An 18,002-nucleotide genomic window follows, 5' to 3' on the forward strand; every position below is an offset into this window, starting at 1 on the left:
AAAAAATCAATTATTGACCAAAATATATTTTTTCATTCTTTTCCAAAAAGTGTCAAATTTATTCTGAACATTCTATTAATTAATATTATTTCTGTTTCATCATTTATACTGTTATGTGCTGGTATTGGGATTTCTGTAAGACCACATGCAACCCTTGACAATCGCTAACCCCAACACTTGTGTGCCATGGTTTTCTTATCTTTCATATTCTTTATCTTCTTGTTATATGTATATGGAGAAATATGTTTATTCAATTATATTAACCTTTTATTTATACCAGTCTTTTTAACTTATGAAGCTCATTGTAACTGCAGAGCATATACAAATAAATGATAAAAGTCTATATTCTAAATTTCAAGATGTTGACTGTTTATTTCTTATGTACATTGAAATGCAAAAAATTGAGATAATAATTACACGAATGATTCTGCGCTATGTAACAGGTGCTGTCAAGAATTGTGCATTTTAACAAACTTAAAGAAATAAACGGTAAGATGGTCAACATCTTGAAATTTGGAATGTACAATTTTTCATTTATTTGTGTGTGTGTGTGTGTGTGTGTGTGTGTGTGTGTGTGTGTAAAAAAAAAATAATAGAAAAATTGACAATCATACTTTTTCAGGATCTCCATTTCCTTCTTGTACTGTAGTAAATTGACCATTATCTTCTTCCAAAGTAAGGCGACCTTTCTTGCTCTTCTTACCAGGGTCTGTCACCGGATCTTTGGAAACACTTAACTGCAGAAAAAAATTAAATTGAGCAGTTAACATAACTTTCATAAGTTATAAAATTTTTAATGAAATTTATTTTTCATTAGTATAAAACCTCCTTTCTTATGGAAAGGAGAGAGTAATATTGATGTAACCCTAATCCTAGCTGCTGCCAATACTAATCAATTACCGGGATATACTTGTGGCTGGGGACTACATGTGGTTTTGATATTCTCCAGAAACTTCTGCACCAGGAATATTTTGTTGAAGCCAATGATGAAAAAGTACATATCGGCATGTCTTGTGTAGTTCTTGACTTTTACCTCAATGCACAGTTGAATATGTAGAGAGTATTGGAATGCCTACTAGATACTATCCTCAGGTGTCTTTGATCTCTCTGTACAGGAGTTTATTAGGACAGTCTGACAAGCGGATACTTCACTCTACAAGTAAACCCTGACCGAATATTCAGAATAACATTGCATTCAAAGCCCAAATAAGATCCCCTTGACATGGTCGCATATTGGCTCATATGAGAGAAATGATGCACTTTCTAATAATGTTACCTCAAGTAACAGCATTAAGTTGGATACTCCATCAGACCAGATGAATTTTTGTGCTCGAATCTGGTGACCAAGTGAAAGCCACAAGAATGATGAACTATAAGATAGTTTAGTGGTCAGTTGAGGAGATGAAAAATCAATATTCTTAATTTCTTTAATAAATTAGGATTTGAGAACTATAATAATACTCGGAGACATATGTATCTTTAATGGTTGTTTGGTTGGTTGGTTGGTTGTTTTTGTTTTACAGCATATCAACCCTTTTCAAGTTATTTAATGTCGAATCCAGTGATTTTAAAGAACAATTTTTTAATAAAGTATATTTGTTTTTTTTTAAAGCCGGTTTCTGCTTAACCCTATTTGGGACCCTAACAGGTACTACCAGTCTGGGTCAGAGTGGACCTGCGAGCAATGGCCATTAAAGGGTGGCTCCACACGCACCAAAGCCTGCAAGCTGGGACCTCACCATCAGATATAGTTTAAGGTCATATCCAGGACCCATATGTATCTTTAAAAGAATTCATATTTCCAGAGCAATTATAAATATACAAGACATTATTTTGTGAGAAAACATCTCAATTTACATTATATATATATATATATATATATATATATACACTAGCATGGATACCCGGCGTTGCCTGGGTTGACATGAAGTTCCGTTTGAAACACGCCTGCTATACTAATCATTTTCATCATGGGTAATGTGGATACCCCCACAACAATTTCAAAAATAAAAGAACGGATAAAAACATGTAAATGTAATCGCCCCAAAAAAGAAGTATCTGATACCCTCTCCACCAGATATTTTGGCAGAAGGGATCACTGTCCTAAGAATACTCACGATTTTGTGAACCTAAAATATAACGTTTATAAATATTAATTTGTGCATTTATTTTTTATTTTGGTAAATGTGTAGTTTAGCAGCGTAAATTGTTTGTCATACAAAAGAATATGAAAACGATTTATTTTTATAAAAACACATTGTTAGACACAAAGGCAGAAATAAAATCAGAAAAAAATTTCATTTTTATTATTTTTTTTTATCATATTTATTATTCGAGGCCACTATATTACTTTTAAAATTTGGCCTTTCTAAGGTTTTGCAGATTGGCCTTTTTAAGCTCTTTCATGAACTATGTTTTTGGCTGCCATATTTTTTTTGTAATGAAAGAGTGTAAAAAGGCAAAATTTGTCCTTAAAAAAGCCAATCTGTCAAACCTAAAAAGGTCAAATTTTAAATGTGTAAGGCGTGCAGATTTAGTCTAATAAAATTAGTCTTTTTTGCACATAAAGGAAATTTTAGATTTGTTTTTTATGGGGAGGGGGGGGGCTTTTCGATTTGCTTTTTATTTGTTGTTCTATAATTCTAATGCAATCCCCCCCTCCCCCCCAAAAAAATTGAATTTGTCATATTTTGGGCTTTGTTTTGTTTAATAAATTGTTAGGTGAAAGTAGACAATGGTCTCATAAAAAAATAATTAAATTTATTGTTATTTTATGTTTCCAATGTAATCCCCCCACCCCCACCAGAAAAAAAAAATTTGTATTTGTCAGATTTTGCCATCCCCCTCAATTGCCAAACTTGAAAAACTGATAGAGGTGACATGTCTCATGAATGCTTGGTGGCCAAAAAGTGGGTGCTCATTTTATGTTAAATTTATATAGAAAAGTGATCCCCCACTCTAACATGTTATTTTATTATTTTTTTTTTCATAATTTCTTCTCTCATAATATTTATAAAAGCTGTTTAAATGTATTAGGCTGAAAAAACAGTAGATCTCCATTTTTTTAGGGGTTAAACGTCGCTGGGTAACGTCGTACCTTTCTAATTAGAAAATTAAGTTTGTAATCGATGAAATTAACCCAAAAAAAGAAAAAAAAGTGTAAATTGTGGAATTTAGAGGGGGGGGCAGTAGATTTTCATTTTTTTAGGTATTAAACAACGCTGAATTACGTGGTAAAAATTTACCGATTTCTGTATTGCCGTAAGGAATAAAATAAAACAAACAAATGAAATCTTTTCAGTTTTTTTCGTAAGTGTTTTTTTTTTTTTTTAATATTTAAAAAATACTATAAAAGCCAAACATTTTTTCTATCTACACGTAATTATATTTTCCAGCTAGAAACTTAATGAAATTACCAAATGATATTTGGTAAACGTTTGTTTTTTGTTTTTTATGGATAGCATCTAGGGGCAAATAACTAAAAAAAAGTTTTAAAAAATAGGTCGCTGTTGGAAATATTAATTCCAAAATAAATTAAATTAAATATATTATCAATATAATTGTTGTTTAAAATTTATTAAATAACAATTTTAAATAGAATACTTAAAATAATTCTCTTACTAAAAACATTAACTAAGATACCGCTATTTAGTAAAATCAATTTTTTTTAATGTCATATGCAAATAAGGTGATCTCTTAATTGTATATTTTTCCAAGTATCGTACTATACTCGTATATAGAAATAAATGAAAGATTAAAGTGAGACACGTTTTGTATATATTAATCAAATTATGAACAAACAAACAAACAGACAGGAATACGAATATATATATATATATATATATATATATATATATATATTAGTGTTGGGACGGTTAATCGGAATTGGGAATAGGAAAAATCAGAACTTTTATAGGTATCAGAATTGGTACCGGAAAATTATTTTCTGATGCCGAAAATGATTCTTTTAATAATCTTTTTTTTTTTTTTAATTCTATTTTGTTTAAAACAAAACCTTCCACTGCTGGGAGAGAAACTTGGATGCCTACTAGACACCACCCTCAGGTGTATTCAGTCTCTCTGTATAGGGACTTGTCAGGGTAAAAATCCTGATATGAGGATACTTCTAACAGGAAGTAAACCCTGACCAAATATTAAAAAAAAAAGACAACATGAATAAAAGTAAAAACAAAAGAATATACTGGCAGGCTGGCACCCAGGGTAAAAATTACCCCTTAACTCGTTCATGCACCAGACGAGAAGAGATAAAATAATAAATATTTATTTTAAATTACTAGTAAAGCTAAAATCTATAGATCACTTCCACGAGTGTGTTTTTATGCTTGAGCAAATAAATGCACATTTAAAATGTGTTTTTAGGGTAATCAGGAAAAAATAACAATTTTATAGTACAAATATTTAGAGATTTATAAAGAATTGGAACCTGTAATTGTATTGGAATTTGGAATTTAGTACAGAATTAGTAATTGTATCAGAATCGGGGAAAAATATTGGAATCGTCCCGTCACTAACATATTCATTTCATGTCTCTACATAAAATTTTATGTATCAATTTTCATTATTTACTTCAAAGTACTCAATATGTAAATAGAGCTAGGTAGTATGTTATGAAAATATATATGGCAATTAAGCTACAGAGAATTTTCAGCGTTTCATCCTTGTTAAAATTTGTCAGGCTATTGCATAGAATTGACGTAACAGCTGTGATGATTCAAGATCATTATCACTCAAAATAGGTAACAGCAACGATCCAAGAGCTATATATATATATATATATACTTGTACTTTTTTGTAGAAAAAGAAATCCCATACAGTGCTCTATTATTAGGGAAAAACCTTTCTCGAAATAAGAGCAATATAATTTTTTGTATAATATATACAGGAATTTACATCGGTAGTCGGTACCGACGGTTTCAAGCCCAGTATGTGAGGACTGCTCTTAATGTCCGCCTCAGGCTCTCTTCAGCCGACTCTCATCTGTCTTTAACCGGAACCGGAACTCTATATATGCACACCATAATTTTTATTTATTTATCTTATCTTTTTTTTTTTTTTTTTGTATGCTATTTTTATAAAGTAATACATTTGAAGCAATAATTTAAAAAGTATGGGATGATGCCTTCTATATTATTATTTTTCTTTAAGCATCCCCCCATCATTCAGTTTAAGTCTCGTTTAAAAATTCATTTTGAAGTTATTTCTAATCTCGTTTAAAAATAGGGTAATAAAATTTAGATTGAAATAGACCTAGGAAGTGCCCAGGAGATGGTATATACTAATATTTAAGTATCGCTTTGCGTTTAAAAACGTTTTTTTTTTTTTTTTTTTTTTGTATGCTATTTTTATAAAGTAATACATTTGAAGCAATAATTTAAAAAGAATGGGATTACTAAAGAAATCTTAGAAAAGACATTACAATTTGCATCAAAATATAGAAAGATAAGCACCCTAGATATAGAAACAATTATGCAAGCAAGGCGAACTCTTTTGTTTTTCGAAGGAAAAACGTGGGTTAAAAAAACAAACGATGAGGACCAATTTGACGTCGCAATGGGGGCCTATGACAGTGCAGACGTGTGCGATTTAGTCGGACTGTTTATACTGATCAACTTAGAAAAGAAATTCCCAGATCATTCATTCGGACTATATAGAGATGATGGTTTATGTCTATCGCGAAATTACAATGGAAATGCATTAGACAGGTTTAGAAAAGAAATAGAAAAGTATTTCAAGGAGTTAGGATTTAAAATAATAATATCCACAAATTTACGTAAAGTGGACTTCTTAGACGTAACTTTAGATCTCCAAAAAAGAATATATAAACCCTTTCATAAACCAAATGAAAAATTAGTATACATAAACAAAGGTTCATGCCACACCCCGACAATATTTAAAAATATGGTAGCAAATGTGAGCAAAAGAATATCTACATTGTCTTCAAATGCAGAAGTATTTGAACAAGCAGCTCCATATTACAATGACGCGCTCCATAAAAGTTGATTTAAAGAAAAAATAAGATTCGAACCAACCCATAACCAACAAAAAAACAAAAAAAACAGAGGACGGAAAGTAATTTGGTTTCTACCTCCATTTTCATTAAATGTAAAAACTAAAGTAGGACGGTTGTTCTTGAAACTACTAGATAAACATTTTCCAAAAAAGCACAAGCTACATAAAATATTCAATAGAAATACAATTAAAATAAGCTACTCAACAACACCGTCAATAAAATCCATCACCTCTAGAGAACCAATAGAGAGGGAAAATGCAACATACTCTTGCAGAGCCAAAAATGAGTGCCCGCTTGAAGGGAATTGTAAAGCAGAGTCACTTGTATATGAAGCAACTGTAACAAATACATCCACAAACGTAACTAATAAATACATTGGAATGACGAAGGGGCCGTTTAAACAGAGATATTATATGCACATGAGCTCTTTTAGAGCAAAAGAGAGAAGTAATACGGCTTTAGCAAATAAGATCTGGCAGTTAAAAGAAGAAGGTGCGCCTTTTACGGTGAAATGGAAAAAAAAAATCGAGCAAAAACCTTCTTACTCCCCAGAGCTAAAACAATGCTCGCTCTGCAATGCCGAAAAGTATTATATTTTAAAAGCAATCCAAGAAGATGGATGCTTAAATGTAAGAAATGAATGCTTGAAGGAATGTATACATAGAAGAGGATCGCTTCTTATAAATTAGGATAGAAAAAAAGATAAAACGTGAAGATCAAAAAAAAAAAAAAAAAAAAATTTAGTCATGGACACATGTCAAAATATTTTAATTTATTTTATATTATTGTAGATTTTATCACCTATTTTAAACGAGATCTAGAGAGAATTTTTAAGTTTAAAATTTTAAATGTTTTAAAACGTGTTTTTAAATAGATCTTATTATACTTAATATACTTAAATATAAAAACGCCAATTTTTGACACCGTTTAGACCTATTTTAATCTAAGATTTATTACCGTGTTTTAAAACGAAATTACATATAATTTTAAAATAACAGTTTAAATAATTTTAAACGTGAAACGAGACTTAAATATAAACATATGCCATATTTTTACACAATTTAAGTCTATTTTAACTAAATATTATTACCGTAACTAAAACGAAACTAGAGGTTAATTTAAAATAAATCTTAAACGTTTTTAAACGCAAAGCGATACTTAAATATTAGTATATACCATCTCCTGGGCACTTCCTAGGTCTATTTCAATCTAAATTTTATTACCCTATTTTTAAACGAGATTAGAAATAACTTCAAAATGAATTTTTAAACGTTTTTAAACAAGACTTAAACTGAATGATAGGGGGGGGGATGCTTAAAGAAAAATAATAATATAGAAGGCATCATCCCATACTTTTTAAATTATTGCTTCAAATGTATTACTTTATAAAAATAGCATACAAAAAAAAAAAAAAAAAAAAAAAAAAGATAAGATAAATAAATAAAAATTATGGTGTGCATATATAGAGTTCCGGTTCCGGTTAAAGACAGATGAGAGTCAGCTGAAGAGAGCCTGAGGCGGACATTAAGAGCAGTCCTCACATACTGGGCTTGAAACCGTCGGTACCGACTACCAATGTAAATTCCTGTATATATTATACAAAAATATATATATATATAGGTAACAGCAGTACATTCTAATGAAGGAAGACCAGTGGGCATCAGGTTGAATAAAAAAAAACCTAACCAACTCTTGCGCAAAAGATTACTTTTGGGCATTAATCAGTCAGTTAGTTGATGTTAAGATCCCATCTAGTCCACACCTGTTGAATGATTTCGTTATCAACAAGCAAGTGGTAACATAGAGAAAAAAAGAGAACTTACAAAATTCCTCAAATGAATCAGCTTTAATGTGCAGTTGTACTGCGGTGCATCTCTGATCTCGCTTGTTGAACAACATTGTGTCACTTTCAGACATAATAGAAGGCTCCTATCATTCTCGAGATTTGTACACAACTGGCCAACTATAGTAGTAGTAGATGGTTTGCAACAAAAAAAAAAACTGGTTTTCATCAAATAGAAATGGAATCATGTTGTCTTTTCTAGCACAATAATTTTATCGTTCCACCCTATAAATAAAACTGAACCTTCTTATGAGATGAGCATAAAAATGAATGTCTGTTCCTAATGAATCCGAGAAATTATGGCATCTCACTTACCTGTTCACCGTTTCGTGTAATGCAACTGCATTTGAAGGCACATTTTTGGGTATCTCTATCAACACGTTGTAAAAGGCCACCACCACTTCCAAAAGCCAAGTTTTCTGCACTCCAGCCATGTTCCTTCATACTCTCTAGCACTTCTCCAAGAGTCTCATAGTTAATGCCATCTCCTTGAATGACCCTCACATATGGAGGGAGTAATTTAAAACCTTTTGAGTTATTTTCAGCACCAAACTTTAAACCTAAAATGTCCAGAACCTAGACAAAAAAAAAAAAAAACCAGAACAATATTAGAGATGTTTTTGTGAAATCCAATTTTTAAAACTGTCTGCCTGTCTGTCTCCATATTTTCAAACTATCTTTTCCAAAACTAAAAGTTGCTAAGGGCCTCAAATGATTGGATTTTTTATAGACTGTTCTTTTATGGGTCTTTAGTTGGTTAAAATAGTTTTTAAGGGGTCAAAATGTGGTCAAAATTGAAAAAATCATTATGCATTTTGTACATTCATTTTAGTTTATCTTTTAATCAGTTCAATTGCGTATCACGTTGGTACAGTGTTAATATCACCAGCCTTGAATGCTACAGTTTTGCTTTCTGTTTTGATTCTAGCTGATAGCACCCAAATCTCTTTTTTTTACTGTTGAAATCACAATTTGGTCAAGATCAAAGTGTAGTATCTGTTCTTCAGATGCTGCACTTCCATTTCTTGTTCTCTTTCGGTGGAGGAGAAATCCTTCACGACTGAGACAATTTTTATTTTTGTACCTTTTCTCCACGTTAAAAAACGACCCTGGTGTCTAACTCTGTCCCGTGGGGAGGCATAGTAAATAGGTACAATAATATATACGAAATCTGGACAAATTAAAATATTATATTTAAGCATATTTTACAACTGGGCAAAACCGCCCCTTCCCCAGCTAGTCTTTTAAAAATCAAAGAAGCAGTAGCATTTTTATTAAATATTTTCCAAATAAAAGAAAATACACAAATGTTAGTAAGAGCTTGGACTTAGCTGACTGATTGTTCAACCTAGTTTCAGTATTCTTTTATGAACATTTACTTGTTAGAATGATAGAAACTAATTTTTTCTGTCCTCTCATCCCTACCTCATACACTAAATTGGTTCATAGTAGTGTGCAAGCCTTTTCTAGTCTCCCACAAAAACACGCGTTCATATTTCAAGCCACTTTTCTAGTCATACACATATGCGCACACACATATACGTGCGCACGTACACACACATACATATATTCACGTTCACACACTCACATTCATGTGCATACACACACACGTGCTAATGTACACAGATGTATGCACACGTACGCACACACGGGCAACGTCACTTCCCTTTAAAGGAAATCCACACATGCGCGAAGGACACCGGAAACAACTACAAAAGCAAGAGACCTGAGCTGTTTCCTTCTTTTCGATTCGGCTCCCGACCTGAGTGGCTGACGGACTTACCGCTCCCTTCGGGGCATGCTTCACGCCCCCTGCTACTATGTGTGGGGCAAGAGCCAACTGACAATACATACACCTTACACGTTTTCTCTCTCCATGGCCTGGATTGACTTTCTCACTCTCTCTCTCTACAACAATAAACTTTCCCTCTCACCAGCTAACAGCAAGAGACGCCCGGCAAACTAAACACGTGCTGTACCCTTTCTTTTATTTGTTTCTTCATGAAATAAATTCTAGTTTGTTTATTTCAATTTAACACATTGTTCGTTTCTTTCTCAATTCAATTCATTTTTCCTATTTTGTACGACTGGGTGATATATATAATATACAACCCTAGTCCGCTACAAACTGGTGACACCCGAACATGAGATGAACACGCATGTTCTTATATACCACCAGTCCCCTACAGTAGCTCTAAGTGAATAATGATGATAATAATAATAATAACCAAATATAAAAATATACAAATATTAGTGCCTATAAGGTATTCCTAATTCCCTAATTTAATTATTCTTCATAATAATAAGTAAATAAAAAGAAAAACATAGAAAAGACGACAGTGACATTACATGTAGAAATTGGGCTCTCCCTACTAATTACAATAATACATACACACTAATATATATATATATATATATTTGTAGTCATCGACATACAGTCCTGTTTCGTTGTATCACAACTCATCAGCTACTATCTGTGACATAACTGCAAGGATACTAAGTAGGAAGTTGAGCAACAAGATGTCTGTTCAAATTGCACTTGAACTCCTGCATGTTAATACAATTAGGGAAGCGGGAACGCGAAAGGGAATTCCAAAGTCTAGCAGTTCTGGGGAAGAAGCTATTAGAGTAGAAGACTTTCTGGCATCTGGGGATCTCTCTGCATCCCTCTGCCTGTTCCACAAATACTTTAACGGTGAATGCCCTGACGAACTACAAGCACTTGTACCTCCTTGACGTGACAAACCCGACAAGCAACTAAGTCCCACCCCTTTACAGTAGAGATCCCTACGTGTAAGAAAGCATTTTACTCCAATAGTTTCTTCCCCAGAATTGCAAGTCTTTGGAACTCCCTTCCAGGATTCTGCTTTCCCAACTGTACTGATATGCAGAAGTTCAAGTGCAATGTGAACAAGCATCTTGCTGCTCATCTCTCTTCATAGTGCCCCTGCAAATTATACCCCCGATAGTAGCCCCCTACTTCAAAGTGGCACTGTGCCTTGTTTGGGGTGAAAATTAAATTAAAATAAAATAAAACTTTAAATTAAGCACTATTTCGGCTATAACACATCAAATGTCTTCCAAATGAAACATGAAACTTAACATATCATCAAAGAAATTATGTCCCCCAATAGTAGCCCCCTACTTCAAAGTGGCACTGTGCCTGGTTTGGGGTGAAAATTGAATTAAAAAAAAAAAATAAATACTTGTAAAACAGGCAGATGGATGCAACATTTCATTGATGAGACGGAGGTTGAAGCTTAGATGATAGTGCAGGACTTATTAGGTTGCCAACTTTCTTTTGAACCTTGTCCAGGAGTGAAAGACTAAGAGCAGATGCACCAGCACAAATGTGACAACAATACATCTCTCTCTCTCTCTCACACGCACACACACATATATATGATGAGAATAATGGAAATAGTATTCCGACGAAATAGAGAAATAAAAAAAGGAACAAACTGAGTTATGTGTTCATCAAGATTTCGTCTTCATTTCACCTAGGGGAAGTCTCGAAATAAAGCCGAAACGTTGATGAACACATAACTTGGTTTGTTCCTTTTTATTTATCTATTATATAAAAGCGAAAATGTGTGTGTGTGCAATTTTTTTGTATGTCTGGCAAAGGCTTTTTTCTGGGGGGGGGGGGGTACCATTTCTTACAACTGTTTATATACTCCCTAGATTATAATATCCCTGATGTACGAAAATAGGTTGTCTCTATCTTTTATTTGAGTGACTTTTATGTTATAAAATTCCTGCTATTCTGTCTTCTGTTTGTTTGTGTTTTTTGTGTACACAAGCAAAACTTCGAAAGCGAAGTAGTGTTCTCGACCTTTCATGCTGTCACATCCAGAAAAGCAATGAGCTTTGATCAATGCGGGGAAAACCCGTCATATCAGACAATTGCTATTCACTTGGACACTCCCCTTTTTATGGGGAGCTGGTTTTCCCCAACATCTTGGGGGAACAAACAAATACACAGAAAGCTCCAAGCTTAACTGGTTCTGCATGATTTCATTTCTCTATGGCGTGATGTTTGACCTAGAAAAATAGACTTCATTTATGCACCTGCATTTTTTAAGCATTTAATTTAAACGGTCTCAATTCCTCTTCCCCCTTAGCGTAGCAGTAACATGTCACATTTTCTTTTTCCGACTTCACCTCAAGGCTTTAGGTTCAAGCCTACCTGCCTACCAAAACTTTTTTTTTCCTCCTTCACTTTTTACCCCCTATACACACACTGACAAACACCTGGGCAACACCGGGCACCCTCACTAGTATATATTGAAATAAATAAAAAATAAACTTGAAAATTTCATTCAACTCATTACATATTAAGACAAAAAAAAACATACACTTAAAATTAGTTTTATCAAAATCGAGATCGATTTGCTTCTCTTTTGAACCCTGTCGAGGAGTGAGAGACTAGTAGCAGATGCACCAGCCCAAATGTGACAACAATACTCCATACACATGCATGCATATATATATATATATATATATATATATATATATATATATATATATATATGATGAGAATAATGGAAATAGTATTCCAACTAAATAGAGAAATAAAAAGGAACAAACTGAGTTATGTGTTCATTAACATTTATTTCATCCAGAGGAAGTCTCGAAATAAAGACGAAATGTTGATGAACACATAACTCGGTTTGTTCCTTTTTATTTATATATATTACAATAAATAAAAAAAAATAAAATCGACCAGAAACAAATACAATTGTGATTCAGGATAAATCAACAAATAAAAAAAAAATCACATAGAAGGGATTGGCATGAACTGATAGGGAATCGATACTTGACAGACAAAAAATTATTTTAATAATTATTAACAAGGATATAAATTTACTGTAAATCCAGTAAATATTTCCTATTGCATTTTATTTACAATCTTACAAAGAAAAACATTTCAATATTCATAACCTTTAAATTTTCATTCAACTCATTACATATTAAGACAAAAAAAAACATACTCCTAAAATTAGTTTTATCAAAATGGAGAGCGATTTACTTCCTATTTCTATACTAGAGTGGGTGTTTTAAAGATTAAAAGATTTGTTTCCTGAAATTTTAGATATCTACGTAGATTTTAGGAAGCCATTAAAATATAATACACACATGAGCTCCCCCCCCCTCACACACACATACCAAATGACACTTATGGAATTATTAACAATATTCGCAATCCTTTCTGTAAATCAATTATATTTGGTACAAATAAAATTCAGTTTATCCCTGACTTGTCCACCAAATTTTAGAAATGAATGTCCAACAATCTTTGTTTTATCGCCATTCAAATGATAAACACGTCTGGCTATGATATAGAAAATTCTCAATAATTCAAACACACTCCTTTCTTGGCACTGCCCTGGATTCTAGCTGTGCTACATAAGGAGTTAAGTTTGAAATTCTGTACAGACCCCCCCCCCTAGTTCAACAAGATGCACCCAAAAAGGTTGGATGTTACATCGGCTGAAATGTTGTGAGATGTGAAACGTTGTGAGAACAGTAGTTTGAATAATTCAAATAGTATAAAGTACAGATCATCATCTAAAAAATTCTAAAATATTTCAAAAACATTTGTACCAACTAGAATAAATGACAATGATTTGCTATTTGATACAATCACTAAAAATCCTAAAAAATCTTTAGATGGATGCTAACATATAATTCTACAAAGCCTAAGCTTCTTTACTTTAACAATTACAAAAAATCTTCTCAAATCCCGATAGCCATGATTAATAACAGTCTGTCTGATAGCTCATCCTTAAAGCATACATAGGCAACATAAGCTGGAAAAAATACATTGAGAACATTGCCGAGGCTGCTGCAAAGAAGGTGGATTCCCTCTACCATGCTAGAAAATTACTCACACCTGAAAGTATCCTGTATCCCGACAAAGTCACCATTCGACCATGCATGGAGTATTGTTGCTGCATCTGGGCTGGTGCATCTCTTGCTGTTAGAAAGGGTCCCCCCCAAAAATGTAGTCAATCTAATAGTTCCCGCACTATCAACAAAGCTTTAATCACAGTCCCATCGCTGCAATGCTGCATCCCTGTCTCACAAGTACTTTAATGGAATGCGCTAAAACGAACACACTGCACTTGTACCTCCTCTACATACGTGCCTCCAATAAATATGTCTAGCAATAAAATCCCACTCATCCACTGTTGAGGTTCCTAGATGCCAAAAAGCCTCCTACTCTAACAGCTCTTTCCCTCAGACTGCTAAACTTTGGAATTCCCTCCCTGCTCCGTGTTTTTCTGACTGCATTAACATGCAAAAGTTTTAATGTAAAGTGAACAGACATCTCTCTCGTCTCCTTACATAGTCCTCCCTGTAAACAAGTTCCCAAATAGTAGTCCCTTGTGTCCAAGTGGTAATATGTCTTGTTTGGGGGTGAACAAGAGTGCTGCAAAAAAAAAAAAAAAAGTGTAAGTTCAAACTTTTGCCCTTCTAATGTAATTATCTCCAATGGCAACTACCAATTTATAGTCGAAAGTTGCAGGATGTTGTAATTAGTGTATTACACATACCAGAAATTGGTTATTCTTGACAACTTATGCACCAATGTAATAAATTGGCACGGCATTCTAAGCATGGTATTCAGAAGAAATGCCTAGTAATTCATGATTCTAAAAAAAATAAACAAAAAAAATTGTAGATGACTATCCTTTATTTAACATGAGTGAATTAAAAGAAATCCACACACACACACGGGCTTAATAATGTAACACAAACACAGACTGACTTTAACATATATGTATATACTGATTTTCTCATACAAATATGAACTCACAATCATTTACTATATGTACAATATTTATTGAAGGCATGAACTTTTTTTTTTTTTTTTTTTACACAGGCATCACCCCATTATCAAGGCCAAGAGGCCACTCAAGGATAAGGGTTAAAGAGTGTACAGTAGAAATTGAAAAATATAGTAATCATTAGTAATGAAAATTTGGTAAATTTGTTAACTTATATGGAACGGCTCATCAAGAACTTGTTTACGTTAGACTTGAAGACAACCATATTGTAGTCAGCTGGAAAGCAGGAAAACGAAAGACAATTCCACAGGCGTGCAGTTCTAAGAAAGAAGCTTTGTTCATGGAATCTACGTTTAGGTTTAGGCACAGATAAAGAGTGGGGGGAATTATTGATTATGTTTTCAGCTAGACGAGTGTTTCTTGTGAAAGTTTGGCGAGGGGGGACCATAGACTGAAGCTCAGTCAAACACTTTCCATGAAAATAACGATACATCAGAGACAAGCTCGCAACATCTCTTCTGTGAGATAGAGGTTGCAGGGAAGAGAAAAGGACATCTCCTACGAGGCTACAAAGTCTATTTTGAACTCTATCAAGGCAGGACAAATTCTTTCCAGCTGCTCTTGCCCCGATGTGGCAACAGTTTTTTTGGGTTTTTTTTTGTAGTAGAAGACAAGTTCTTGCAGCAAAAGGAAGAACCACTGATTGGAGCTCAATTGAGCATCTTTCATTGATTCATTATAGAGTGTAGAAAGACTGGCAACGTTACTTCTGTGAGAGAGATGCTGTAAGGAATGGAAGAAATTATCATAGACTAATGGGGCGGGAGCCCAGCTTTGTCCAGTCGTAAAATATGCCTAAATATGAAATTTTAATTTCGTATAAAAAGTAAAAAAAAAAAAGTATTTGGGTTCCATCAGCTAAAAACAAAATTGAAAGCAAAACTGTAACATTCAAAGCTGGTGATGTTACCACTGTACCAACGTGACATGCATATGTACTGATAAAAAATTAAAAATTTTTAAATAAACTAAGATGAATGTATAACGATTTTATTCAATTTTGACCGCTTTTTGACCCATTAAAAACTATTTTAACCAGCTAGACCCATAAAAAAAACGTCCATAAAAAATTCAATCATTTGAGGCTCCTAGCGCTACTCTGTGACTTTTAGTTTCGGTAGAGATAGAGTTTGAAAATATGGAGACAGACAGATATAGTTTTATATATTAGATTTCAGAATCAATTTTGTTTAGCAAAATAATAATATATAATAATATTATATTATAATATTATAATAATATATTAATATATATATAATAATATAATAATAATAATAATAATGATGATGAGATTAAGGGTATCAGTTTTTATTGTGATTAAAATTTGGCTGTGATAAAAAGGTCCATCCAACTCCATGTTCTAAATAATTGAATAGAATGTTTGAACAATTCTCATAGATAGAAATGGTAGACAACAGACAACATTGAAATTAACAACAAAAAAAAAAAATAGCTTTTATTTTGGCAATACTGAGAAGAATTAAAAAACAGGACGTTTATCCAGATCTACTCTAATATTAAAAAAAATATAATTGCACAAAATCTTTATTAAATACATACCTGTTAGATTTAAAAAAAACAAACAAACTGTACACCAAAATTTGCATGCATTCATCTAGTATTTTTGTTTTTATAAAATAAAATAAAATCTGATTGGTAGATTTCTAGCCAGTATTATTATTATGATTGTGTGTTTGAATTGTGTCCTTTGGCCAGTGATCATAGCGTAAACTGAAAATGGCAGACAAGACATTTTGCTGTTAAAGTTTGTTTTTCTTTGTTTTAAAAGAATATTTGATAAATTTATTTAATTTTCAGTGTACTGTCTTTCTAAAACCTAATAATTACATAATAAACTTTGAACCAAGTAAAGATTAGATACCCCGTAGCAGAAGACGAAGATTGGCGAACATTTCAAGTGACACCGGTTATTCGACCTTGACATTGCCGGTGGTCGTTTGTAAACATGTCAAATAGCAAACATGGTCGAATGTTTGCGAGCAAGATTTTTTTAAATATATTTACAAAACTTTAAGATTTAAAAGAAAAAAAATATATATTTACAAAACATGTTTTTTAATATTAAATATTTACAAAACTTTTAAGGATTTATCAAAAAAAAAACTTTTTTCTATTTACACCAAACTTTTTAATGTAAATAACAAAACGAACGTATTTAAACAAAATATATTTAAATACATGGTTTTTTTTAAATATATTTACAGAATTTTTAATAAAACTAATAATAATTATTATTATGACAAAAATAAATAAATAAATAAATAAATAAAAAGAATGAGCTATATTAATCACAAAACATTAAAAACCGATATTATAACTGAATTTCGGATGCTGATCTCTTCTCTATTAAAAACACACATATTTTTTAAAAACGTTTAAATAAAATTATTTGAAATAAACTTTTTAATGGCAGAAACAAATATAAGATAACTGACTTGTTCGGATTTTTGTGAATGTTTTGCGGGTTTTTGCAACCAAGATTGATTTTTATGGACAGTGTGTGTGTGTGTGTGTGTGTGTGTGTGTGTGTGTTTCTGTGTGCATTTTTAATTTTTAATACAATTCAATAGTTATTGAAAGTGCGATGCATGTTGATGGTCAGTGAAAGAGAAATCCATCTAGACCGAGGCAATTTTTGTGCATAATAAAATCACAAGTATAAGCAACAAGTATAAACAATCGAGATTTAAAAATATTATTTTATTCACATGTCTTTCTATAATTTTTATTTTTATAAAGATGAAATGTAGTATCACAAGATACAAATCTTTATAACTTTTATTTTTATTTAAAAAAACCCCAAAAAACTTTCTATTTGCTTACTTCTCCACAAGGGCAAATTAAATACAAGTTTTAGCACCCGAAATTCTCAGTTATAACGTCGGTTTTTAATGTTTTGTAATTAATAAGGCTCATTCTTTTTATTTATTTATTGTTTTATTTTTATTATACTTATTGTTATTAGTTTTATTAAAAAAGTTCTGTGAATATATTTAAAAAAAAAAAAAAACGCATTCAGAAAGACACCCATTTTAAATATATTTTGTTTAAATACGTTTGTTTTGTTACTTACATTAAAAAGTTTTGTGTAAATAGAAAAAAAGTTTTTTTTAAATCCTTAAAAGTTTTGTAAATATTTAATATTAAAAAACATGTTTTGTAAATATATATTTTTTTTCTTTTAAATCTTAAAGTTTTGTAAATATATTTTAAAAAATCTTGCTCGCGAACATTCGACCATGTCTGCTATTTG

The 18,002-nt window shown here is 32.0% G+C and overlaps 1 protein-coding gene across 1 annotated transcript in view; it reads right to left on the reverse strand.

Moving 5' to 3' along the window:
* LOC145243409 (nicotinamide phosphoribosyltransferase-like) overlaps positions 1-18,002 on the reverse strand; it is a 73,677-nt gene that overhangs the window by 5,423 nt on the left and 50,252 nt on the right. Inside the window, exons 7-8 of the mRNA XM_080106264.1 lie at positions 8,190-8,450; positions 615-737 (exon numbers count right to left, since the gene is read on the reverse strand). Coding sequence (XP_079962390.1) covers positions 615-737; positions 8,190-8,450 — 384 coding nt within the window. The remainder of the gene's footprint in view (positions 1-614; positions 738-8,189; positions 8,451-18,002) is intronic.

Source organism: Euprymna scolopes, chromosome 22 (assembly GCF_053919585.1).
Source record: "Euprymna scolopes isolate OS-2025 chromosome 22, ASM5391958v1, whole genome shotgun sequence".
Classification (NCBI taxonomy): Eukaryota; Metazoa; Mollusca; class Cephalopoda; order Sepiida; family Sepiolidae; genus Euprymna; species Euprymna scolopes.